The following is a 24,666-nucleotide window of genomic DNA, read 5'->3' as shown; positions in this document are numbered from 1 at the left end:
ACCTCTCTCTCTCTCTCTCTCTCTCTCTCTCTAAATTAAATAAAATAATTTATTTACTTGAAAGGCAGAGTGAGAGAAAAGGTTGTTTATTGTTGTTTTATTCCTCAAATGCCTAAAAGAGCTAGGGCTGGGCCAAGCTGAAGTCAGGAGCCAGGAACTGCATCCAAGTCTCTTACATGGGTGGCAGAGGCCCACGTACTTCTGCTGCTTTCTCAGAACCATCAGCAGGGAGCTGGATTGGAGGATTTGTAGCTGAGAATTGAACCCCCACTTATATGGAATGCTGGTATCAAAGGTGGTGGCTTAACCTGCTGTGCCACAATGCTGGCCTCATTAATTAACTTTTAAAATTATTTTAAATGCAGAGACACACAGACAGTAATCTTCTATCTGTTGGTTCACTCCTCAAATGCTGGCAACAGCTGGGGCTGGGTTAAGCTGAAGCTGGGTCAATCCAGGTCTCCCACATGGCTGTGTCAGGGACCCAACTAGTTCAGCCATCACCTGCTGCCTTCCACTTTGCAAGTTAGCAGGAAGCTAGACTCTAAGGAGAGGAACCAGGACCCGAATCTAGGCACTCCGATATTGGATGCAGGTGTCCCAAGCAGTGTCTTGACCTCTGGGACAAATTCTTGTCCCTGGAGTTCAATTTTTGACATGTGTTATAGAAAAGAAAAGTGCTGGGGCCGGCGCTGTGGCATAGTGGGTAAAGCTGCTGCCTTTGGTGCCGACATCCCATATGGGCGCTGGTTTGAGTCCCGGCTGCTCCACTTCTGATCCAGCTCTCTGCTATGGCCTGGGAAAGCAGTAGAAGATGGTCCAAGTGCTTGGGCCCCTGCACCCACAAGGGAGACCCAGAAGAATCTCCCGGCTCCTGGCTGTGGATCAGCGCACCTCTGGCCATTGCAGCCAATTGGAGAGTGAACCAGCAGATGGAAGACCTCTCTCTCTCTCTCTGTCTCTACCTCTCTCTGTAACTCTGCCTTTCAAATAAATAAATTGATTTAAAAAAGAAAAGAAAGTGCTAATGTTAAATGACAAGATGAATAACATCAAATTAAGACACTTGCAGGCTACAGAAGGTCACAGATTAACCACTAGCATCAACTGGCTGTCCATACCCTTCCTCTATGTCACACATTAAATTACAGAAGAAAGAACATGCACTTTAATCAGACAATCTTCAAGAGTAGAAGACATTCGCAATCTGGAGGAGAGTGGGGTTTTGTGATGCAAGAGGAGGGATTCTGCGGTTGAGAGAGACAGATAAGAATCCTGAAGGTGGGACCGGTGTTGTAATACAACCGCCGGCTATGCCAGCAACCCATCTGAGCTCTAGTTTGAGTCCTGGCTGCTCTACTTCCAATCCAGTTCCCTGCTAATGGCCTTTCAAATAAATTTATAAAAAGAATGCATTAAATTACTAAATGAAGAGACTATATGGAAATTACACAAAATGTTAATTTTAATCATTACTAGCTTAAACAACACTATATAACTGCTTTTCAAAACCAAAAACCTGTAAACCCAGAAGAGACAAGGAACAGAAAAAGGAACTGTTTAGATAAGTGTTATAAATTCATGATTTTTAAATACAATCCAGTTATACAGGCACAAGTCTGAATTTCTAGAATAAACTATTATAACACTTTCCTTTATGTGGATCTGAAAGAGTCCTAAGGATCATGGGGAAAAAAAAAAAAAAAACTATCCAGGGGCCGCGGTTGTGGCATAGAGAGTAAAGCCACTGCCTGCGACGCCAGCATCCCATCTGAGCTCCAGTTTAGAGTCCTGGCTGCTCCACTTCCAATCCAGCTCCCTGCTAATGTCCTGGGAAAGCAGCAGAGGACGGCCCAAGTGCTTGGGCCCCTGCACCCAGGTAGGAGATCTGATTGAAGCTCCTGGCTCCTGGCTTCTGCCTGGCCCAGACCTGGCTGCTGCAGCCATCTGGGCAGTGAAATGGCAGAAGGAAGGTCACTAACTCTGTCTCTCCCTCGCTGTGTTAACTCGGACTTTCAAAATAAATGAAAGTTTAAAAAAAAAAAGCTCAAACTATCCAAACTTTTTTGATAATTTTTTGAGCACTTCCTTATTTAATCAAAATATAATCACTTACATATGATATATGGTGGAAATGAGATGTTGGGACATTTTAGAGAGTTGAAGGCAAGTGGCAACGTGCACTTGGAATTTTCTTCTTCAATTTAGGGACTCACAATGAGACACCCCCAGCACCAGTCTACAAAGACTTGCAAACAACCATGCAAGGGCAGCTGACATTTTCAATGAATGAATGAGTACAAGGTTCTCCATAAAAAACAAAAACAGAAACTGAAATGAAGAAATCTTTGTGAGGGTCAAGAACCCCGACCAGTTCTTATGTGAGTGGATCTGTGAGAAGGGGCACTAAGGCCCAAGGCAGGCATGGAAGGATGAGGTCCACACGAGGCAGGAAGACAGGGAACTCTTATTGTAAATGACACAGCAAGAGTACAAAGGTAAAATAGATACCAGGCCTAATTTAAAACAAAATCAACACCATTTACTTACGACTTCTAGTTCATTATAAACATTTCAGCATGTGCCAGGCAGCCAAATGAACACCATTTGCTATTAACTCTTTATTTAATGTCCCATAATCTCATTGAATCCACAGCTTCAACACTAACCAGCCCTCACCAAAACATCTTACTCCCAAATTGACAAGGAATCCCTCCAAAGTGGAAATGTGGTGTACTCACTGGGTTTCATGGTATTGGGAGTGTTGGTGGGTGCGTTCCCCCAGCCCGTGGTCGATGCTCCTGTGTCATCCATCTCGCCCCACCCAGGACTGCTCTCGTTCGGCTCACCCCAGGCTGAAGTACCATTATCTGGAGCAGGTGGTGTGCTTTTGCTCCAGACTGTAAGGAAAGGAAATGTGTCTTTAAGGATGAACTGTCACAGGAAACATCATATGATCTCTAAGGGTGATGGCGGCAAAACAAGCAAGCCTGTGTTCCGTCGGCCAAAGTATAAATGCATTCTACCCACAAGGAGGACACTTGCAACATCGCTTTCCAAAAGTCAGATGCACCACAGTTTGATCCAGTAACTGCTGTGGAGAAGTCACCAGGTGCAGACTTTTAAAAATCTATGGAATGACATGTACAGCAGGGTTCACCGTGTCACTGTTAGAAGAAGCTGCGCAGCAACCTAAATATCTATTTAAAAAGCACTGGTCAGACCTACTGTGAGTCACTCATAAAAGAATACTCTAAGAGTATGAAGCAATTAAAAGGCAGAGCTGTAGAAGCAATGTGGAAAACTCACAAGTACAGTGAAAAAGGTGTGGTGAGAGTGGTATAGAAAGTACAATCCCTTCTCTGTAAAATCTTTAAAGGACAGACATATACTTTGCTACAGGCATGAACAAGATTTCTGAGTGCAACATAAACTTCTGAGAGATTATCTATGGGGAGAGACCCTAGGGACTAAGATCCTTTGGTTTGTTATCTTTCCTTTGCTGAATAGTTTGAAGGTTTATACGACATGAATATAACTTTGTTTAAATGTTAGCAGATTTTGTTCTAAATAGGGAGTTAATGAACAATCTTCATTTCCTTCCTCATTCTTTTTAACACTAGAAAAAGAGAACTGTGCACTGTTTAAAAACAATCATTTTCTAAGTGGCCAAAAGCAGATTAATTTAACACCAGGCTTCTTTAAGGAGTAGAAAACTCATCATTAATATTATAAATAATTTTGACTACAAAAAGACTTAAAAGGGGCATCTCCTTAATTTGTTGAGCTTTATAGGGATAATCAAGTCAAGGGCTATTCATGCCAAACTAAGAATGGCTTGACCATTGCCACTTAACTTACCAGATACGATACAGCCTACTCATAGTCTAAACCTGGGCATCACTAAAAGCTGTTCTAGAAACACTTCCTTCCAGTGATGATCGCAAGTCATCTGGAAGGAGACTAAAACCTTCCGCCCAGCCTTGCCACAGCACTGCGATGGCATCTGGAGGACACTGAGGAGCTCCCTGTGCCGGGGGAAGAGGACAGAGGACATGCCCACGGGAGAGCCCAGGCAGACACAGGATAATGGCTGTTACCACTTCAGTGCTTGATTTTTAAAATCCAGAGCCTAGTTCGTTTGGCCAGATGTAAATCTTTTGGATTCTGCAGGCCAACACTATTACAGAAATACAATTTGGCAGATAAACGCAGGATTGCCATCTTTTTCTTTTGCCAGGAAAGGCCGTGAGCGCTTCATAGAGGTTCTGTCGGCGACACTGTAGGGAAGCGTCCCAGAGCAAAGCTATGCAGAGTAACCGCCTTCATAAAGGGCCCTTGGTCTAGGAGTTCTTTCCTTCCTCAAAACCCGCGAGAACAGCCGCTGCTTACCTGACGCTGATTTACCGGTCATCGGGGTGGGCAGGTTTGGTTCTCGAGGTGCAGGGCCCCCCTGGGAATTCTTATCCCACAGATTCACATTCTTGTAGTTGTAACTGTTGGGGTCTCCCCACGCTGACGTGCCATCATCGATGTCCATCTTCCGACTAATTGACTGTGGGGACGGCTCCTCCCAGCCGCTGGGCTCTTCGTCCTTCGGGGTTGTGGGCTGCGGCCCGCTGCTCCAGCTGGAACTGGAAGGCCGGACGCTGCCCGGAGGTGGCGGAGGTGGGCCTCCCCAGGAGCCGGAAGCCTCTGGCTGTGGTGGCGGTGGCTGCTGTGGCTGCTGCTGCTGTTGGTGCTGTTTACTCCAGGAATTGGGCTGCCTGCCAGTCTCATTCCACGCTGGGGACCTTTTGCAATCCTCCCACCCACCTTTGGAAGCGAGGCTTGCATTCCCACCGTTACCCCAAGTTCCGATTTCATTCTGCCCTCCTTCACCCCACCCAGACACAGGCTTACTTGCAGAACTCTCCCAGTTGCTGTTTTTCGCTTGATCCACTTCCTCGCCCCAACCATTCTTTCCCGAGGCCCATCCTTGACTGGGCTGGCGCCCTCCTCCCCACCCCTGATCCTTGCTGGAGCTCTCACTCCAGGAGGAAGGGGTCTTCTCATCTGGTCGGCCTCCTCCCCAGCTGGAAGAGTTGTTGTTCTTGTAGTCACTCCAGCCTCCTGTGTTCTTGGGGTCTTTCCACTCTGTAGAGGCTGAGAGCTCCCCCCACCCAGACTTCATTTGATTGCTTTGGCTGGGTGCATCTCCCCAGCCCCCTGAGTTCTTGGTCTGTGTGGCAGCGCTCTCCCACCCCTCAGTTCCTTTGTCAGATTTCCCCTCGGGCCTTGGCACCTCTTCGATATCCCACACCGTGTCCTGCTTAATTTGAGTTTGGCCCCAGCCAGTGTTTGAGAGCACCCTGGGGTCCAAATCAGTTCGGCTCAAAAGAGTCTGCAAGACAGCCTGACAATCAGGATGTGTGGGCCTGTATGACCGACGGCCAGAATTATGACTGTCACTACTTCCTGCTTTGTGGTTGCTTCCAGTGCTCTGACCCCCAACTTCACTTCCCGTGGAGCTGGAAGATCTTCCCCAACAGGGAGCCTGGGCATTGCCTTGGTTTTCAGGGAGGGGGTGGCCCTTTTGATTGTCCCATGCTCCAGTGCTAGAATTTGGTTGGTTTGGACCACTCCATTCTCCAATTTTCAACTCGTCAGACCCAGTCGGCTGTTTCCATTCTCCCTGAGAGACCCCAGATGTCATTTTGTTCCCTTCACCCCACTTGTTGTCATTAGAGTCCTGAGGGCCAAAGTTCCAGGACCCACCCGTAGACCTGTTACTATTGTCCCAAGAGTCATTTTTTGACCCGGTTGATTTCTGAACAGGAGCTCCTTTCCAGGAGTCCTCTCTATCTTTTCCATTGTTCCCATTGTTTCCAGAATTGCTTTGTCCAGAGACTGTGTCAGTTCCAGAAGGCCCCCTAGCTGCACCCCAAGATCCAACACTCCCAGTCTTTCGCTCTCCAGTGCTTTGTGAAGGGGCATCAGTGCTCCTGGAGGTGTTCCCCAAGCCCGTTCCAAAGGGCATTCCCTTATTCTCCATGGGGTTTGGTGAACTTGAGTTCAAGGAGTTAGTGTTTCCATTTTTTGGTCCATCAGTGTTATGAATTTGAGCCTGTTCTCTGCCAGAGACAACAAAGTTAACACCCGCATTTTCCATCTTTGACTGCTGTTCCCTGGACGCCTGACCTACTGTGCTAACCTGTGCACTAGAATTACTAGTATCCGTCTCCAATGCCCCTTTCCTAGAAGTTCCTTCTTGGACCAGCGCTGGCCAGGCAGATGGGTTGCTATTTGGGTTAAAGTTGCTGAAACCAGAGCCAGGTCCAATTCTATCCTGACCACTTGCATTCCTCCAATTTCCTAGTCCACTGTTGCTCTCCGTGGTAGAGGTGGAAGAGTGAGCAGATTTAGCCTTGGGGTCAGACTTCCAGACCCCAAGGTTACATTCGTTCCCAGAAGTTGCAGGCTGGCACTGGCTCCCTTTGCCTTTGTTACTAGTGGTGCTTCCTGGCAGAGCGCTCTTCTCAGAGCCAGGGTTCGAGGCACTGTTGTTATCGGTGGTGTTTTCGGAAGAAGATTCAGTGTCTTTGCTGGCAATGCAAGGCCACTCTTCCATGTCAGACCCGTCTACAATCACCTTGTCCCAGACGTGAATTGGGTTGGGGGAGGCGCCGTTGTTGGAGGCCCCCGGGCCCCAAGTGGGATTTGCATAATTTGAAGCAGCAGCACCTCCAAGGGTTGACTCTGGGAGAGAGAGCATCTCATCAGTCACTGCCTCCCGTGCCCTTCCCAGCAACACCCGGGGCCCACTGCCTCCCGTGCCCTTCCCAGCAACACCCGGGGCCCACTGCCTCCCGTGCCCTTCCCAGCAACACCCGGGGCCCACTGTCTCCCGTGCCCTTCCCAGCAACACCCGGGGCCCACTGCCTCCCGTGCGCTTCCCAGCAACACCCGGGGCCCACTGCCTCCTGTGCTTCCCAGCAACACCCGGGGCCCACTGCCTCCCGTGCGCTTCCCAGCAACACCTGGGGCCCACTGCCTCCTGTGCCCTTCCCAGCAACACCCGGGGCCCACTGCCTCCCGTGCCCTTCCCAGCAACACCCGGGGCCCACTGCCTCCCGTGCCCTTCCCAGCAACACCCGGGGCCCACTGTCTCCCGTGCCCTTCCCAGCAACACCCGGGGCCCACTGCCTCCCGTGCGCTTCCCAGCAACACCCAGGGCCCACTGCCTCCTGTGCTTCCCAGCAACACCCGGGGCCCACTGCCTCCCGTGCGCTTCCCAGCAACACCCGGGGCCCACTGCCTCCTGTGTGCTTCCCAGTTAACACCCGGGGCCCACTGCCTCCTGTGTTTCTCAGTAACACGCGGGACCCACTGCCTCCCGTGCCCTTCCCAGCAACACCCGGGGCCCACTGCCTCCCGTGCCCTACCCAGCAACACCCGGGGCCCACTGCCTCCAGTGTGCTTCCCAGTAACACCCGGGGCCCACTGCTTCCCGTGCGCTTCCCAGCAACACCCGGGGCTCACTGCCTCCCGTGTGCTTCCCAGTAACACCCGGGGCCCATTGCCTCCTGTGCACTTCCCAGTAACACCCGGGGCCCACTGCCTCCCATGCCCTTCCCACTAACACCCGGGGCCCACTGCCTCCTGTGCGCTTCCCAGTAACACCTGGGGGGCCCACTGCTTCCCACTAACACCCGGGGCCCACTGCCTCCCATGCCCTTCCCAGTAACACCTGGTGCCCACTGCCTCCCGTGCGCTTCCCAGTAACACCTGGGGCCCACTGCCTCCCGTGTGCTTCCCAGTAACACCCAGAGCTCACACCGTGCCAGGGGGAGCTCATTCCCTTTCCCCACAGGTGGGCTCCTCCACTCGGCTGCTCATCTTGTTTGACCGAGTCAGTATCACCACTGTCTCAGTCACCTCTTCTCTTGTATCTGCCCAGTGCCCTAGCCGCTAAGGTGACTCTGCGACATTTCTTCAGGCTGTCTCCTTGCCATCACTCAGGGCAGAGAGGGCCTTCTTGTATCTCAAGACAATGCAGTAGCAACCTATACTTGCTCCTTATCTACAACCTACTCTGAAAAGTTATGGCTGGAATAATGTTCTATAGCACACCTTTGATTTTATCACTGCTACAGTCTTTAAACAGTTGCTTAGTGTGGAAGAATTAACACCTTGGCCTAGAGTTTAATCGAGATGCTCTGGGGCCGGTACTGTGGCATATAGGGGTGCCATTTCAAGTCCCAGCTGCTCCACTTCCGATCCAGCTCCCTGCTAATGCGTCTGGGAAAGCAGCAGAAGATGGCCCAAGTGCTTGGGCCCCTGTGCCCATGTGGGAGACCTGGAAGAAGCTCCTGCCTCCTGGCTTTGGATCTGCCCAGTTCAGGCCATTGCAGCCATCTGAGGAGTGAACGAGCAGATGGAAGCTCTCTGTCTTTCCATCTCTAACTCTGACTTTCAAATAAACAAATAAATCAAGATGCTCTGTGATGTGGGACCTTTCTAGTTTTGCTGTGTGTGACTTTTACGTAGATGTTCACGGTCCGTATTAACTGACATTCCACGATTTTGGCCCGCTCACTCTGACATCATTCCATGTTGCATCTACTTTTTCCTCCTGAATCCATAGTGACATTTACTCATTGCTTCTAAGAAGCTGTTTTTAAGCTCATCCCCTGAAAATAACCTTTCCCTGTCTACAGCCCCTGCGCTCAGTGCCACAGCTGTATCCACATCTTTCCTCCCCTGTGTCATTTGCCTTCCCGGCAGAGACCCTGTCTTGCTAATGTTTGAATTCCACATGGTGGTCAGTACAACGTGGCCCAGGAAACACCTGCTGAGTGCTCACTGAGAGGGATGCAGGGGGACACACGGGCAAGAACCAGACAGGTTCCTAACCCCAAGGAACTTAATCTGATAAGTTAATCTAATTCAGCACCTTGGTGGAGTTTACCATAAATGGAGGGAAGAAATAACATGTTTTTAAGGAGATAATTTCTTTTAAACATATTGTAGCTTCTTAGCCAAGCAGCTTTAAATCAGTATGAAGTTGAAAAAGCATTATGTGGAGCATCATGAAGACGAGAGGAAGCTCAGAATTCCCAACTCTCAAGATGCACAGGTCTCCTCTGGTGTTAGCAGGATCTATAAGGGACTCGGAGTGGCTCCAGACCCACGTCTGCTTCCGGGCCTGGCTACAGTAAGCTGTGGAAGTGCCCACCAGGACTGTCCCTCACATGAGGGGCCAGGAAAGAAAGGCTACTTTGCTCTACCTGCTCTGGGCCTAGCCTGATGGCTACTGCAGGGCAGCCTCAGAGGCAGGGTTTACCTCTGCAGGATACCTGTGTCGTCCCAAGGCTTCCCTCCATCCTCACTCTGCACACAACCAGATGGTGACATAATTTTCTAGGCAATTCTTTGTTCAAACTCTAGTGTTATCGGTGACAACCATTAATTAATTGTCCTTGCCAATGCTTGATGGTGTTCAAGCTCTGAATTTTAATATAGCCTCAAAAGACATTTTAAGCGATAAGCTGGGGGGCCGGTACTGCGGCTCAGCAGGTTAACACTCTGGCCTGAAGTGCCAGCATCCCACATGGGCGCCGGTTCTAGTCCCAGCTGCTCCTCTTCCGATCCAGCTCTCTGCCATGGCCTAGGAAAGCAGTAGAAGATGGCCCAAGTCCTTGGGCTCCTGCACCCACATGGGAGACCCGGAAAAAACTCCTGGCTCTGGATCAGGGCAGCTCCAACCGTTGCAGCCATCTGGGGAATGAACCAGCAGATGGAAGACCTCTCTCTCTCTCTCTCTCTGCCTCTCCTCTCTGTGTAACTCTGACTTTCAAAGAAATAAAATAAAATAAAATAAAAAAAAAAAAAGAGAGAGAGAGAGATAAGCTGGAATCTATTAATAAGCTTAAAAAGGGAAAAGAGACTTGGAAGTTCTTATCTGTGAGCTGACTAAATATTCACTGATTCTAACTCTCAAAACTCCTAACACCACCCTTTGGCTAAAACATATCTTAGAGCTATGCAATAGCTCTTAACAGAGCTCAAAATTCAGGCCCCTCAAAAGAAAAACTGATTTTACAAACGCAATGAACACTGCAGAAAGGACTACGTGGTATGCTCCCTCGGCCTGCACTGTAACCCAGAGGCCGTCCTCTCTACACCCCTGCTGTTCTCAAATATGCGTGTTCTCGGCTGGAATTTATTCCACACAAGTCCCCTCTCGGTCACACCTGAACATGGGCTGTGTTGGCAGTGGAACGCCGGGTGCTTGGACTGTGCCCTGGGGTGATGGCCAGCGGTGGCTAAGCCAGACTCCATGTCAGGAGCACACAGTCAGTTTCTGGGACCTGCCCCTACGCACTTTATGCAGAGATCCTACCTCCACCTTATGTCTGGGGCAGCTTTCTCCCTTTAAAGGCCCGGGGCTCAGGCCCACCACCACCGCCTCACCTGGTGCAGTCCCACTCTCACTCTGCAGCAGCGTCCCTGTCACTTGTGCGTTGTTTGGGTTTGCTCCAGGTGCTGTGCAGGGAGGAGGCCCTGCCCCGCCCCCGAGGAGCATGCAGGACGGCGGAGGGGGCTGTCCACGTTTTAGTAACACTTTGTGGTCCTGCTGGCAACGGAATCGCGGCGGCACCTCCCGAGGCATGTAGCGGGCGGCGCTTGGCGGTTGTCCGTTCGGCACTGCCACCCTTTTGGCATTGTTGCCACCATTGACTGGTGGCGATGGGGAGCTGCCAATTGGGCTGGCGGCCGCTGGTTGGCTTAGACTTGGTTTCGTCACTTCGGGCACTGAAAGAAAGAGATTGGGAAATCAAGATACATTTTTCTAAAGATTATCTCTAAGAAAGGTTACGTGAGACCCATTCTAACAAGACAACTGTTCTCTCTCCACACTCAAGAGATAGTTTGCCCAACTCTTCTGGCACCTACAGCTGCCTGAAGATGGGTGGAGGAGGTGGGTGATGGTGATGCAGGCTCACAGCCAGCAAGTCGGTGGACTGCATCCCATTCACTAGGGAAGGGAAGCAGCTCCAACCACTCCCATCAGCCAGTGGCAGGGTCAGATTCTAGAGGGCTGCCTGGTGGGTAAGAACGTCGGCAACGAGCCCTTGCTGAAGGGGTTAGGCCTCTCAGCCCACAGTCCCTTCCCTTCACCACATCCTTAGAAGAGTTAACTCAGAGAACCCCCTCCTGAACTCCCAGAACATGCCACGCATCAACCCTACCACGGAACTGTTTCATCCTGACCTTCTCTACCGACAGCCCCTCCCTGTCTCTGCCCTATGCCTGTCCAGGGCAGGAATCTCATCTCGGGAAGCACAGACCAGGAGAATCACAAAACTCCACCTGGTTTTGGTTTCTAAAGCTGCCTAAACTCAAAGACTCGCCCGGTCCACTGTCTACATATTAGAAACATTTATAAATCTTTTTGCTTTTATTGTTAAAAAAGGTTTTTTGTCAGTTCTTTATTTAAAAATTTTAAATTGGAGGCACCTTTACTATTTACTTTAGAAAATCTGCCAGGCAAACGGGCCTTGCAGAAATAACCTCCAAGCCGGTGATTCACACGCCCCTGAAGCCCACTCCTGCCACCCAGGGCAGTCAGGGCCGGGCTGCTTAGGTGCTCAAGTGGGGCTGAGTCTGCACGTCGCCCGTCTCACTGAGGGACGTGGCATGAAGAATCACCACTGGAGGGCAAGGGCAAGCGCTGTGAGAATGACAGCAGGAAGGGGCAGGTGCCTCCACTGACGCCCAGGCAAGCCCTGTGTCCATCCGTGCAGGAGGTGCTGGCCTCCAAGTAGGGAAGCAGGTCACAGCGCCCATGATCTGATGAGCAGAGCAAACATCACTGGTCATTCACGTTGGTCATGGATGGATATCCATGTAGTGACCTCTGAATGACTTGCAACACCAATAAATGAATGAATGAAGATCATCTAATGGTTAGCTTTCCATCTGTTTCTGGAGGAGTCCATAGCATACAGCCTTTCCAATCCCCCTTTTTTCACATTATGAGAAAAAAAAACAGAATCTGGCAAAGGCTGGGGAAGAGGGTCCCTCTCCATGGGTATTTAGGACAGAAGAGCGAGGCACTGGTGATCGGCCCTCCCATTACTGGGGTTGGATCTTTATGCAGAGCAGGCCAGCACAGGTCTCTCCTCATCTTTCTGAAGGAGAATCAAACAAGCCAGCACAGCCTTCAAGACGAGGGTGACTCCACAGCATTCACAGCACTGCTGGCCACCATATACTGTGCCGGTTCCTTGCCAAAGCTCTTCAGGGGGCCGGCGTTGTGGCACAGAAGGTTAAGCCTCCACCTGTAGTGTTGGCATCCCATATGGGCACTAGTTCAAGTCTTAGCTGCTCCACTTCTAATTCAGTTCCCTGCTAATGTGTCTGGGAAAGCAATGGAAGATGGCCCAAGTACTTGGGCCCCTGCACCCATGTGGGAGACCCAGAAGCAGCTCCTAGTTCCTGGCTTCAACCTGGCCCAGCCCTAGCTGTTGCGGCCATTTGGAGAGCGAACCAGCAGATAGATCCCTCACTATCTCTGCCTTTCAAATAAAAAAATAAATCTTAGGAAAAACAAAACAAAATGCACAAAACTCCTCAGGGCATTCTCCCACCATCCCAACAGGGTTATGAATGATAAAGTCATGAAAGGATAGGGACATGCCTCAACTACTTCCTTCTAATATTGCACTCGGTCTAGAGACAAGTCATTCAGGACTCCTGGACACAGTCAGAAGAGGTCTGAGACCCTGTCAGTCACAGGTGAAAGCTGCCTCAGGACCCGAATGAATCCTTATTCTACTTCTTTACAACATCTTTCTGTGAAGTAGAGAACTGTAAGCATTTAAAAGGAGAATCAGAATCCTAGACACTAACTGGAGAGCCATGCAGCTGTTGGGCAGGAGGCCTGACCCAGCCTGATTCCCAAGGCCAAACATAAGACATCAGAATCAGAGTGAGCCTCTTCAAGCCCCAGAATGGGAGACCATAACAGGAGAAAGAGAGAGAGAGGGTGAGAGGGAGAGGGGAGGGAGAGGGGGAGAGAGAGAGGGAGAGGGGAGGGAGAGGGGGAGAGAGAGAGAGGGAGAGGGGAGGGAGAGGGGGAGAGAGAGAGGGAGAGGGGAGGGAGAGGGGGAGAGAGAGAGGGAGGGGAAGGGAGAGGGGGGAGGGAGAGAGAGGGAGGGGAGGGAAAGGGAGGCAGAGGGGGAGGAGAGGAGGGAGGGGAAGGGAGAGGGAGAGGGGGAAGAGGAGGGAGGGAGGGAGGGGACTGCTGAATCTGAACTTGTTACTTCTCAGCCTTTCTCTTTCCTGAATGTTAATTCTGGAGGTCCTGGGGCAAGCATTTCTAAAGACAAGCTGCTCAAAATAAGGTCACAGTTTCTTGTTTTCCAGAATAAAAGTCTGTGGCTTGGAGTTGGCACTGTGGTGTAGGGGGTAAAGTCACCGCCTCAACACTGGCATCCCATATAGGCGCTGGTTCAAGTCCCAGCTGCTCTACTACTACTACTTCCTCTTTTTTTTTTTTTTTAAAGATTTATTTATTTTATTTTAAAGGTAGAGTTACAGGGAGAGAGAGAGAGGAAAGGTCTTCCATTCACTGGTTCACTCCCCAGAGGGCTGCAACAGCCAGAGCTGTGCTGATCCAGGAGCCAAGAGCTTCTTCCGGGTCTCCCATGTGGGTGCAGGGGCCCAAGGACTTGGGCCATCTTCTACTGCTTTCCCAGGCCATAGCAGAGAGCTGGATTGAAAGTAGACCAGCTGGGACTTGAACTGGTGCCCAAATGGGATGCTGACATTGCAGGCAGTGGCTTTACCTGCTACACCACAGCAGTGGCCCCTGCTCCACTTCTGATCTAGCTCCCTGCTGATGTGCCTGGGAAAAGCAGCAAAGGAGTCCCTGCAACTCACGTGGGAGAGCTGGAAGAAGCTCCTACCTCTGGCTTTGGCCTGGCCCAGCCCTGGCCATTCATCTAGGAAGGAAGCAGCAAATGGAAGCTCTTTCTCTCTCCTTCCTGGTCATTGCAGCCATCTGGGGAGTGAACCAGCAGATGGAAGATCTCTTTTTCTGTCATTCCCTGTCTCTCTTTAACTTTTTCAAATAATAATCTTAAAAAAAAAAAAAAAGTCTGTGGCTTAACCATGATCTCAGTATCAAAGGGAAATAAAAACAATGAAAAATGCTGAGTATACTATTTCCAATTTCCATTCACTCACTTCTAAAATGAATTATGTACTCCATAAAGTCCCCTGATGATTGAAGTGCTTCTCCTTCCCTGTTTCCTTTACATTACACCATTTCTGAAAAACTTCAATTAGATGCTACGTTTTCAGATAAAAATATTTCTGAAGTAACTTCTCAAACAGGTAGGCTTCTGAATTTTTTGTGTGCACGCACAGCAAACCCAACAACTGCATAGCCTGGACTACCACGAACTATTTCTTTTGACTATCTCAATGGTGCCAAACATCAAAGAGATGGAACACGGGCATCCTAGCCAGCATCTTAGCCGCCCTTGGAAGTGTTTTTAAAGCAGCAGTAAAAATGCAAACAAGGCCTGGCAAAGATTATTTCTCAGACGGATGACACACACCAGCTGATGTGTAGCCAACAGCTTTCAGTAACCTGTAAGCACGACCTCCAGTTCTTGACCTCTCACGCACTCCTTATACAGCACACGCTGGCTTTTGCCCCGAACATTTTCCTGCAAGCTTCTCTCCCCATCAAGCTGCTGGTGGTCATTGCTGCCAGTCTAAAAAGCACTTGCTGACTTTTCCCCTTGGACTTCCTGTGGCTCTAACACTGCTAGCTATCCCTTTCTGTCTTTGTGAGACCAGCTCCCACTAGCTCTTCAGCTCTTCCTTCCTCACTTTTCTTAAAGGCACAAGACAAAGAAAGAACATAGAATGAGTCTACTTTCGGGGCTGGCACTGTGGCACAGCAGGTTAAGGCCTTGGTCTATAACGCCGGCATCCCATACGAGTGCTTGTTTGAGTCCTGGCTGCTCCACTTCCGATCCAGCTCTCTGCTATGGCCTGGGAAAGCACTAAAAGATGGCCCAAGTCCTTGGGCCCCTGCACCCACATGGGAGACCCAGAGAAGCTCCTGCTCCTGGCTTTGGATCAGCGCAGCTCTGGCTGTTGTGGCCAATTGGGGAGTGAACTAGTGGATGGAAGACCTCTCTCTCTCTCTCTCAGCCCCTCCTTCTCTCTAACTCTTTCAAATAAATAAATAAATCTTTTAAAAAAATCGATCTACTTTTTCTCTGAAATACAGAAAAATCTTACTTCAGTCCTTTGTACAATCAAAGATTTGACACCAAGTCTGTTCTGACAGAGTTTGTGGGGAAAACAGGTGCAGAGTCAAAGCTGAGGAAGACAGCATCCTGGGGAGGGGACAGGACCCAGAAAGGCAGCCGAGGGAGGAAAGAACAAAGAGCAGAGCACCAGGTGGGCTCTCGGGAGCAGATGAAGATGTGGCTATAAAAGGCCTGGGCTTCCCTCTGCTTACAGTCTAACGTGTGGCAGGGCAACTTTTATTTTTACTTCCTGCCTACCCTCTGGTTCTAACAAGTAAATCCCCTGGAGACTCAAAAGTGACTCTGCTCACTGGAGGATTCTCTGGTTGGGGCTGGGCACAGGGACTGTGAAGTTGCACCCCATGCTATGGGGTGGGAACATGGGGTGGGAACAAGAAAGACCGTGGCAAGAAGGAAAATTTGGTAATGAGTAGAAAGGACAATTTTACTTTTAAGACTTTGGCAGAGGAAGAGGAACATGGTTAGGAACACGAGAGACAGAGAATGTCTAATAGGTTTTTAGTTTCCCAACAGAGACACCACGTCTCAGACAGCATGACCTGACTCTGCAGCGTGCCAGGATTTAGCTTTGGCAGCATTAGACTTGAGGCAGGGCCTAGGAGCCCACCCACCAGGCTACAGCAGCCTAGAGCCTGAGATGCCCAGGAAAATGCCAGCTTCCTCATCTTCTGTCCCAAAAGCCATCAAAGTCCTAGCAATATTAATTCTCACGTGTTTCAATCCTTTCCTAGATGGTTGGTTTAGAAAACATGGCCACTACACCACTCTGGGTAACACTACTGCTATAGCAAATTATAATCTGTATTTCAGATAAGTAATTTACAAACATGTTTCCAAAATAAAGGCCACTTCTTGGCTGAGAACTGGCTGAATGGCACAGGGGATAACACTCTTTTCCCTAACCAACGAAGATACTGGTAACTAACAATGGTTTCTCTCAGTTTATTCTGTAGGTCATTATAGTCACAAAGTCCGGGCATTTTCCTTTGAAATGTGTCTTGATCAGAAACATATCACCATAACGCTTCGTGATCTGAGAATCTGTTTTTCATAACCAAGTCTCCTAAGAAATCTGCACCATCGTGAGGAGTCTTGCGTGACAAGTGGCATGCTTTGGCCTGGCAGTCCAACATACGACGGAGACACTCATCACGAAGAGCCTCCCACCCAGCCCGGACCTCCTCTCCAGGTCAGCACAGCCGCATACAAAGCCCTGGTCTGCAGTGGTGTTGCTCCTTACCAGGATCACCCGCAGAGGTTTTCACTGGCAAGGGCTGTGGCCTTCCACATTCTGACGCCTCCATTTAAATCACTCCAATGCATACCTGACTAAGAATCACCTATTTTGCTGGGCAAGCATAGCAGCATCTCAAAGAATTAAGTTTCTTATTCTTAAGCCAAACTGACCAAAAGACTACCACCATACAAAACCCTATCACCAAAATGTATAAGGAGACAAAGAAGCAGAAAACAGAGACTGCCATGTTGAAAGTGACTTAAGGGACACCCACTTTTGTTTACAACAGTATTCCTATCTTGTAACAAAGTTATCTGGTCCAAAATGCAGAATCTTAAAAATAACAAAAAACAAAACCACCAGCCTATTCCAGGCCCCTGCCCAGAACACAACACAAATAAACACGCTCCGCTTTCACACTCTAAGACACATGGGCACCCAGGTGGCTGACAGTCCTCTGCAGGTTCCATCCGTGACACAGAAGCTGGCGTCCGGATTCTGTTACTGGTTCTGAGTTCTAAGCTGAGGGTTGAAAGGCTCAATTCAAAGTCATGATCCCTATACTTTAAAAATATTATTTTGGGGGCTGGTGCCATGGCGTAGGGGGTAAAGCCACCACCTGCAGTGCGCTGGTTTGAGTCCCAGCTGCTCCACTTTCGATTCAGCTCTCTGCTATCTCCTAGGAAAGCCAAGAGGATGGCCCAAATCCTTGGGCCTCTGCACCCAGATGGGAGACCTGGAAGAAGCTCCAAGCTCCTGGCTCCTGGCTTTGGATAGGCCCAGCTCCGGCTGTTGTGGCCATCTAGAGAGTGAATTAACGGATGGAAGATGCCTCTCTCTCTCTCTGCCTCTGCAACTCTGTCTTTTAAAAAAATAAATAAATATTTAAAATATATATATATTCTTTTGCCTCCTAAAAAAATTAGGGCAACTAGAAACACTAATACAAGTACTTTAAATCTTTCAATACTGCTCTCTGGTGACTGCAAACAGCCCACCTTAATACTCCACGCCCACCCTCTATTCCAGTGGGTTGAAGGCTGAGTCAGCAGCAGTATACAACTTAAACAACAGAGCTTCTGGGGATGGGGATAGGGGTGAATCTTACCTTTGGTTTTTTGTTCCGTGACCTACAAAATAAACAGACATAAGTAAATAAGATTTGCTTTGCATTCAGTGCCTGCATTATAAGACTACTTTCATTCTGAAAAGTCATGTAATTCAAGCCGTCAGATACACAGGCATAGTGAAAATCCAGAAAAAAGCAGCTAGGAGTCAGCTGAGACATCCTTGTCAAGAGTATGGCCGTGTGTCCAGCTACAACTTACATGACCACCACTGGGAAGCATTCTAAAAATAATTTTTAAAGGTTTTAAAGCATTCAATACTCATTCAATGATGAAATCCTATACTGGGAATGGTGTTTGCCATTTTGATTACTGCGAGTAGAAAAAAATCAAATGGATATGGTCCAGAAACTAAATTAGCCACTGAAATAAACAGACCAAAAAATCCCTTGTAAGTATAGACTCAAACCCACAGTCTCAAATATGAAAACCAAAACCTCGGGGCCCATCCTGACAGGCAAGACAGGCTGTGCGGTAGGGAAGGCAGGGCTCGGAACCGAGTCTTGCCACCTCCCGACAGCAAGGGCTCGGTTTTCTGTTCTCTGCTGAATGGCAAAAGTAACATCATCTCCCTGCAAGGCAGTGTAAGGACTGCACCACACAGCGCTTGCCAATGCTCAATACATCACTGTTATCATCAAAGTTTATGCAAAGTAGACAAAGTACAGCAGTAACATGGAAACAGGCAAATCTCAAGCAAAGAATGGTTTGTTAAGAGTTCTTTCTACAGATACTAAACATCTATGGAAGCGATCAACCTGACAGGTTGTCGGGCTGAATACAACAATGGGTTTTTAGTTTGGAAACAGCAATTAGGAGCCACCTGCAGGAGGGGAAAACATGCCCCGTAACTTAAGCACAGCACAAACTTCACAGGCCATGCGAGGCGAGCAGGCCAGAATCCATTTCATTACTGAGATCAGGGGTGACTCTGGCTCCCTCTTCCCAGCTGCCAGTCTTCTGAAGCATTTTTTATACTGGTAATCCGACTTCTACAGTGTACAACTGTTCTAATTTTAAAGATGAACAGTACAAGCCTCTTCAGAAGCAGTGATCTGGCTGTCTGTGGCTGGAAGCTATGCTAGGTGGTGCAGGGTCACGTGGGAGGCTGTTTCTGTAGCCCACCAGCCTGCCTTGAAGAGGACCCCAGCACAGCACAGACCCGCTCCGAGCCTGACTCCAACGATCCGCCTGTGTGACTTCCTAGGGTGCCCCTCACATTCCCGCACTGCAGGACGAGCAAACAGTGCAGCCTGAATCTGTGGAATTCATTGTCTTAAAATGAACATGTTTCCTGGTCCTGGCTGCTATACGTTGCAATCCTACCAAAAATGCTGTGAGACGAGCGTAATTCTTCCACTGCCCCATTTACCGAAGGATGACACCAGTTCCTTGCGGTAACTGAGGCTTTATACCGTTGCTAACGTTTCTTAGAATGCCGTTTTGAAGAGCGGTTAAATGGAAGTTATTGCCTTCCCCAGCTGTAAGCAATGATCCCAAATGATGTCCAATATGTCCCACAATGTGGCTCTGTCAACAAAGAGCCGGGCCCTAGATGGGGGGAGACTGAATTATCAGGGCGCGGGCTCTGCTGACGCCAAACAACGCTCCTCCTCCTCCGGCAGCTCCAGCCTCCCGGAGGTGAATGCAGTCTTTCTTTGACACCTCTTCTCATGAAGGAAATCTGACAGTTGACTCAGGATGGCTCTGGAAAGAGCAAACCACCATCACCACTGAACACAGCAGGGCAAGTTCGTGGTTAATGTCTGTGTGGAAGTAATTCAATTTTAGCTTTAAGTAACAGTTTTTCCAGAAAATTACATCACTGTCTTTTGTTCTTTATTCTTCATCATTCATTTATTAAACAAATGTTTTTTGAATGACTGCTCAGCACCAGGCGCTTCCCAAGTTGCTGGCAATACAAACACAAAACCTGGAGAAACCCGAAGTCAGGGGAGGAAACAGGCACAGAGAGACGGCTGTGAAGCGACGGAGTCAGCAGCGTGGAAGGTGCGGCAGCTCTCCAAAGGGGCCCCACAGACGCTTGCTGACTGACTGAACGACCACACAATAGAACCTCTGGCACATTCCCTGCATTTCTTTGCATCGCAGCACATTTTGTGCCTCCCAGTCGAGGCACTGTCTTGACAATAAGGCTGGAAACCACTGAGATAATCGCATGGCGAGCTTTGTGCTCGCTCCTTAAACCTGCCAAATAGGAATTCAATTCTGAAATCAGGCAATGACTCAGTGTAATAAAATGATATCAAAGGCCATGCCTCAGTCGTGTCAGCCTAGACTGCAGCTGACATAGAACACCTCTGAGCAGAAATGGCTGAATCTGTGTTACTTGTGGTAACTTTCCTCTTTGCCATCACTTCTTGATCAGTCCTTCATGCAGATGCGAACACAATGGGGACTGTCCAGCTGCATCAACTGTTCTCTCCACATGAATAATCCTATTCACTCCTGAACATACACACACCCACATACACCCCACCCCCCCACACCCCTCACACACACACACCCCCCAACCCCCCCACACACCCCACACACACACCATCCTTCATTGTTTTTCAGAGATTTATTTGAAACACAAAGTTAGAGAGAGAGGGAGAGAGGAGAGAGAGAGAGAAAGAAAGAGATGGAGAGAGAGAGAGAGAGATCTTTCATCTGCTGGTTCACTCCCCAAATGGCCGTAATAGCCAAAGCTGGATCAGACCGAAGCCAGGAGCCACATCAAAGTCTTCCACATGGCTAAAGGGGACCAAGCCCTTGGGTCATCCTCTGCTGCTTTCCCAAGCACATTAGCAGGGAGCTGTTTTGGAAGTAGAGCAGCCAGGACTCAAACAGGTACCCATATGGGATGCCAGCCTCATAGGCTGAGGTTTGATCTACTACCCCAAAACGCCAACCCAACTGTGCTTCATTTTAAATCACTTTTCTGTCAGAATAATCTAGTGAGTTTGAGATGTGTGTGTGTGTTTCTCTATGTGTATGTGTATCACACACACACACACACAATATTTACCTATTTGAAAGAGAGAGAAGGAGAAGCAGAAAGAGAAAGATCTTCCATCCACTGGCTCACTCCCAAAATGACTGCAATGGTTGGGGCCAGGCCAAGCCAAAGACAGGAGCCAGGAACTCCATCCAAGTCTACCAATGCATGGCAAGGACCCAAGGACTTGGGCCATCTTCTCCTGCCTTCCAGGAACATTAGCAGGGAGCTGGATCATAAGTGGAGCAGCCAGGACTTGAAACAGCTCTCCAAATGGGATGCCAGCACTGCAAATAACGTCCTAACCTGCTGCACCACAATGCCAGTCCCTATAGATACATATTTCACTATTTTAGATATTGATGTTTTTAGTTCAACAGAAAGCAGTTGGGGCAGGAGTTTGACACAGTGATGAGCATCGGAGTCTGAGTGCTGGCTCCATCCTCCATTCCAGCTTCCCACTAATGCATCCTGGGAGGCAGCAGATCATGGCTCAAGTACTTGCTTTCCTCCCACCCACACGGCAGACCTGGACTGAGTGCAGGGCTCCTGGCTGCAGCCTGGTCCAGCTGTGGCTGCTGTGGGCATCTCGGGGGTGAACCAGGGGATGGAGATTTCTCTGCTTCTCTGCCTTTCAAATAAATGTTTTGTTTTTTTTTTTTTTTAAATTAAGTTTAAAAAAAAAGAACACACAAAACAGTGTTATCTGTGTTGAGTGCAGGTGGAATGTATACTGTCTGACACAATCACTCTATTTGTTATTCTCTTGTTAGCAGTCTTTGCTCAGGGTTCCTGGTGTGTGGCCTAGTAACCATCCACTCCACAGACTGCAAAATTCAGTGTTTGTGCTACCACAGTAGACGAAACGTCTGAGCGCCCTGAAGGAAAGAAACCGTTCACTGAGGTTCAGTGTCACATGACTCCACTTGGGGGATTCCAAGAGTCCAGAGGTCACAGGGTCGAGGCCACCAATGCCCCATGGCTACTGAACCTGCATACTGCAGCCTCAGTGACAGCAGACGTGGCTGTGACGCCTGGAGACGTTAAAAAAAAAAAAAAAAAAAAACCCTCTGGGTTTTTATCTGGCTTCTTAATTCAGAGTCTTTATGACTCCAGAATTTTAGACAATTCAAGTTAGGATGAAAAGCTGCACGTGAGAAGCAGGTACAGCCGAGATGTGATGAGGAACAAACCACTATTAATAGAAACAGAACCATGACTGGAAGCAGACAGAATCTTAAAGAGTACTATGGTCTATTACAGCACCAAATAATAATGAATGTGCCTTTTAATTAAGTCACAAAGAAAAGATAAAATTCTGTTCCTATGTTTAAGATGGCACGGTTTTAAGTAATCCAATTCAGAAAATACCCTAGGATTTTCTTTGTGCTGGTACTCAGATATGATCTATTTCAGTATGAGAAACGCTGCATCGGAAATGCTTCCAGAGCCTCTGCCCCTTACCTGGCTCGCATTCAACTGCACTGACTCTCAGTCTACACTTCCTGCTGAGCTCCTGGCACCACAGCAGGAGGCGCTGCTTCCCAGGTGCTGCAGGTAGTGGGAAGAACCATTAGCCAAGGCTCAAAGCAATCTCCTTGCCTCCAAAAAAGGTTCACAGGTAGCCCTGCTGAGCCAGGCCACATCAAAGGAAAGGTGAGGTGCAGGAAAGAGGCCAGAGCAAAGCAGGGCCAGGGCAGAGGGCACGCTGAAGCGAGGGGCGGGGCCTCTCACCACTGACAAACAGCTCAGCTGAGACCTGACTGCCAACAGCTGTCAACCCTGTCACTTTTCCTTTTAGCATTTCTCCTTTTTCTCTAAGCAAATCCCTCAAAGCTGTGCAATGACATAACCCTGAGAGCACTCGCAGACCCTCTAGATCCTTCCTGAGGGGCTTCCACACGCAATCATTAAAACGTACGCGCACCTAACCAACAATGGGCAGGCCAAAAAGGACACCAGGATAGCAAGTGTTGTAAAGTTATTCTATAAACTTGCTTAAGAAAATGGAGATTCAGAGGTGGGTGTTTGGCATAGTAGTTAAGATGCCACTTGGGAAGCCGGCAACCCATATGGAAGTCTCTGGGTTTCAGTCCAGCTTCTTGTTAACGTATACTCTGGGAGGCAGCGGGTGATGAACCAAGTTCCTGGGTTCCTGCCACGCATGTGGGAGACTCAGACTGAGTTCCTGGTGCCTCATTTCAGCCTGGCCAAGCCCTGGCTAATGTGGGCATCTGGAGAGTGAATCAACTAATGAAGAACCCGTCTGTTGGGAGGGAGGGAGGGAGGGAAAAGAGGGAAGAGGGCAGAAGAGGGGAGGAGAAGGGGAGAGGGGAGGGAGGGAGGAGAGAGAAGAGGGAAGAGCGAAGAGGGCAGACAGGAGAGGGAGGAAGGGAGGGAGGGAGGGAGGAGAAAGGAGAGAGAAGAAGGAAGAGGGAAGAGGGCAGACAGGAAAGGGGGGAGGGGAGGGGAGGGGAGGAGGGGAGGGAGATGCCTGGAGAGGGGGAAGAAGAAGGTGGAAAGGAGGAAGGAAGGATCCACAGATGGGATGGAGCAAAGGAGGAATGGAAGAAGGGAGGGAGGAGGGAAGAGAGATGGAGATTCGATTATGATACAAACAAGGAAATAGGACAATAGTTGTGAGTCACGTTACTCTCTTGCCTTTGTCAATACCGTTTACTGTTGTTATCCTAAAATCAGCTGCGACATTATCCGACATCTACATTGTGGTACAAATGCAAGCCTTGAATTTTATCCCAATTTGAGTCTTAAAACTCTTAAACAGGCCGGCGCCACGGCTCATTAGGCTAATCTTCTGCCTGCAGCGCCGGCACTCCGGGTTCTAGTCCCGGTTGCTCCTCTTCCAGTCCAGCTCTCTGCTGTGGCCCAGGAGTGCAGTGGAGGATGGCCCAAGTGCTTGGGCCCTGCACCCGCATGGCAGACCAGGAGGAAGCACCTGGCTCCTGGCTTCGGATCGGTGCAGCACGCCGGCCATGGCAACCATTTGGGGAGTGAACCAACGGAAGGAAGAGCTTTCTCTCTGTCTCGCTCTCTAACTCTGCTTGGTTAAAACAACAACAACAACACTCTTAGATAAATGTCTCAAGCAGTATTACTGAGAGGTCAGGTGTCCAGACCAGACAGCTACTTATTCTGGATGCTCGGCAGCCCTGGAGACAGATCTGATGGATTAAAACCTACCTTCTGAGTGGCTTCTTTTTTCTTCTTATCCTCTTTCTTCCTTTTCTTGTCTTCCATTAACTGTTCTTCCCTTTCTTGCTCCTTCTCTCTGTGAAGGCAATGTCACACCAGAAGGTTAGGCATGCATCCTCACAACCCATTCCTGTAGCCAAGGAAACGCTTGTAAGGCGTCTGCCAGGCAACAGCTCCTCGCCGTGACTGAGCAGGACACTCGGCGTTACTCGCCGCATCTGGTAATTCCCACACCTTGGTTTATCACTCCCCTTATAAAGGATTAATCTATTTCCACACAGCAAAAGGCCTGACTTGAATATGACAATATCCATTGGCTTCTCAATATTTCTCACACACAACCAGTCTATTAGGTCAATGGCGGTGCACAGCTATGTGTCATAATTTATGTGTCCCCGTGACACCTTCAGGGTAGTGTACCTGGGAAAGTAGCAGAGGATGGCCCAAGTACTTGGGCCCCTGCACCCAGGTGGGAGATCCAGATAAAGTTCCTGGCTTTGGCCTGGCCCAGCCCTAGCCCTTGCAGCCATTTGGGGAGTGAACCAGTGGATGGAAGATCTCCCTGTCTCTCCCTTTCTCTCCATATTCTGTGTTTCAAGTAAATAAATAGATCTTGAAAAAAAAAAAAAAAGATAAACTGTTGTTGAAATCCACACCTAGTTTTTTCATAATATGTACTTTTCATGAACTTCTTTGAAAACAATAATATGCATGGATTTGAACAAAAAAATTTTTTTGCAACAAAATAAA

The 24,666-nt window shown here is 49.0% G+C and overlaps 1 protein-coding gene across 6 annotated transcripts in view; it reads right to left on the bottom strand.

Annotated features, from left to right (window-relative positions):
- The window catches only part of TNRC6B (trinucleotide repeat containing adaptor 6B), a 289,241-nt gene that overhangs the window by 49,389 nt on the left and 215,186 nt on the right, over positions 1-24,666 (bottom strand). For all 6 annotated transcript variants that reach the window (XM_051834072.3, XM_051834078.3, XM_089308956.1 and 3 more), the window contains 5 exons: positions 23,905-23,992; positions 17,684-17,705; positions 10,456-10,797; positions 4,393-6,738; positions 2,742-2,900 (listed from right to left, as the gene is read on the bottom strand). In XM_051834072.3, coding sequence (XP_051690032.1) covers positions 2,742-2,900; positions 4,393-6,738; positions 10,456-10,797; positions 17,684-17,705; positions 23,905-23,992 — 2,957 coding nt within the window. The remainder of the gene's footprint in view (positions 1-2,741; positions 2,901-4,392; positions 6,739-10,455; positions 10,798-17,683; positions 17,706-23,904; positions 23,993-24,666) is intronic.

Source organism: Oryctolagus cuniculus, chromosome 11, assembly GCF_051225735.1.
Source record: "Oryctolagus cuniculus isolate XC-2025 breed Fujian yellow rabbit chromosome 11, ASM5122573v1, whole genome shotgun sequence".
NCBI lineage: Eukaryota > Metazoa > Chordata > Mammalia > Lagomorpha > Leporidae > Oryctolagus > Oryctolagus cuniculus.
The sequence above is the reverse complement of the archived record's forward strand: the minus strand, read 5'-3'. Positions and strand labels throughout refer to the sequence as shown.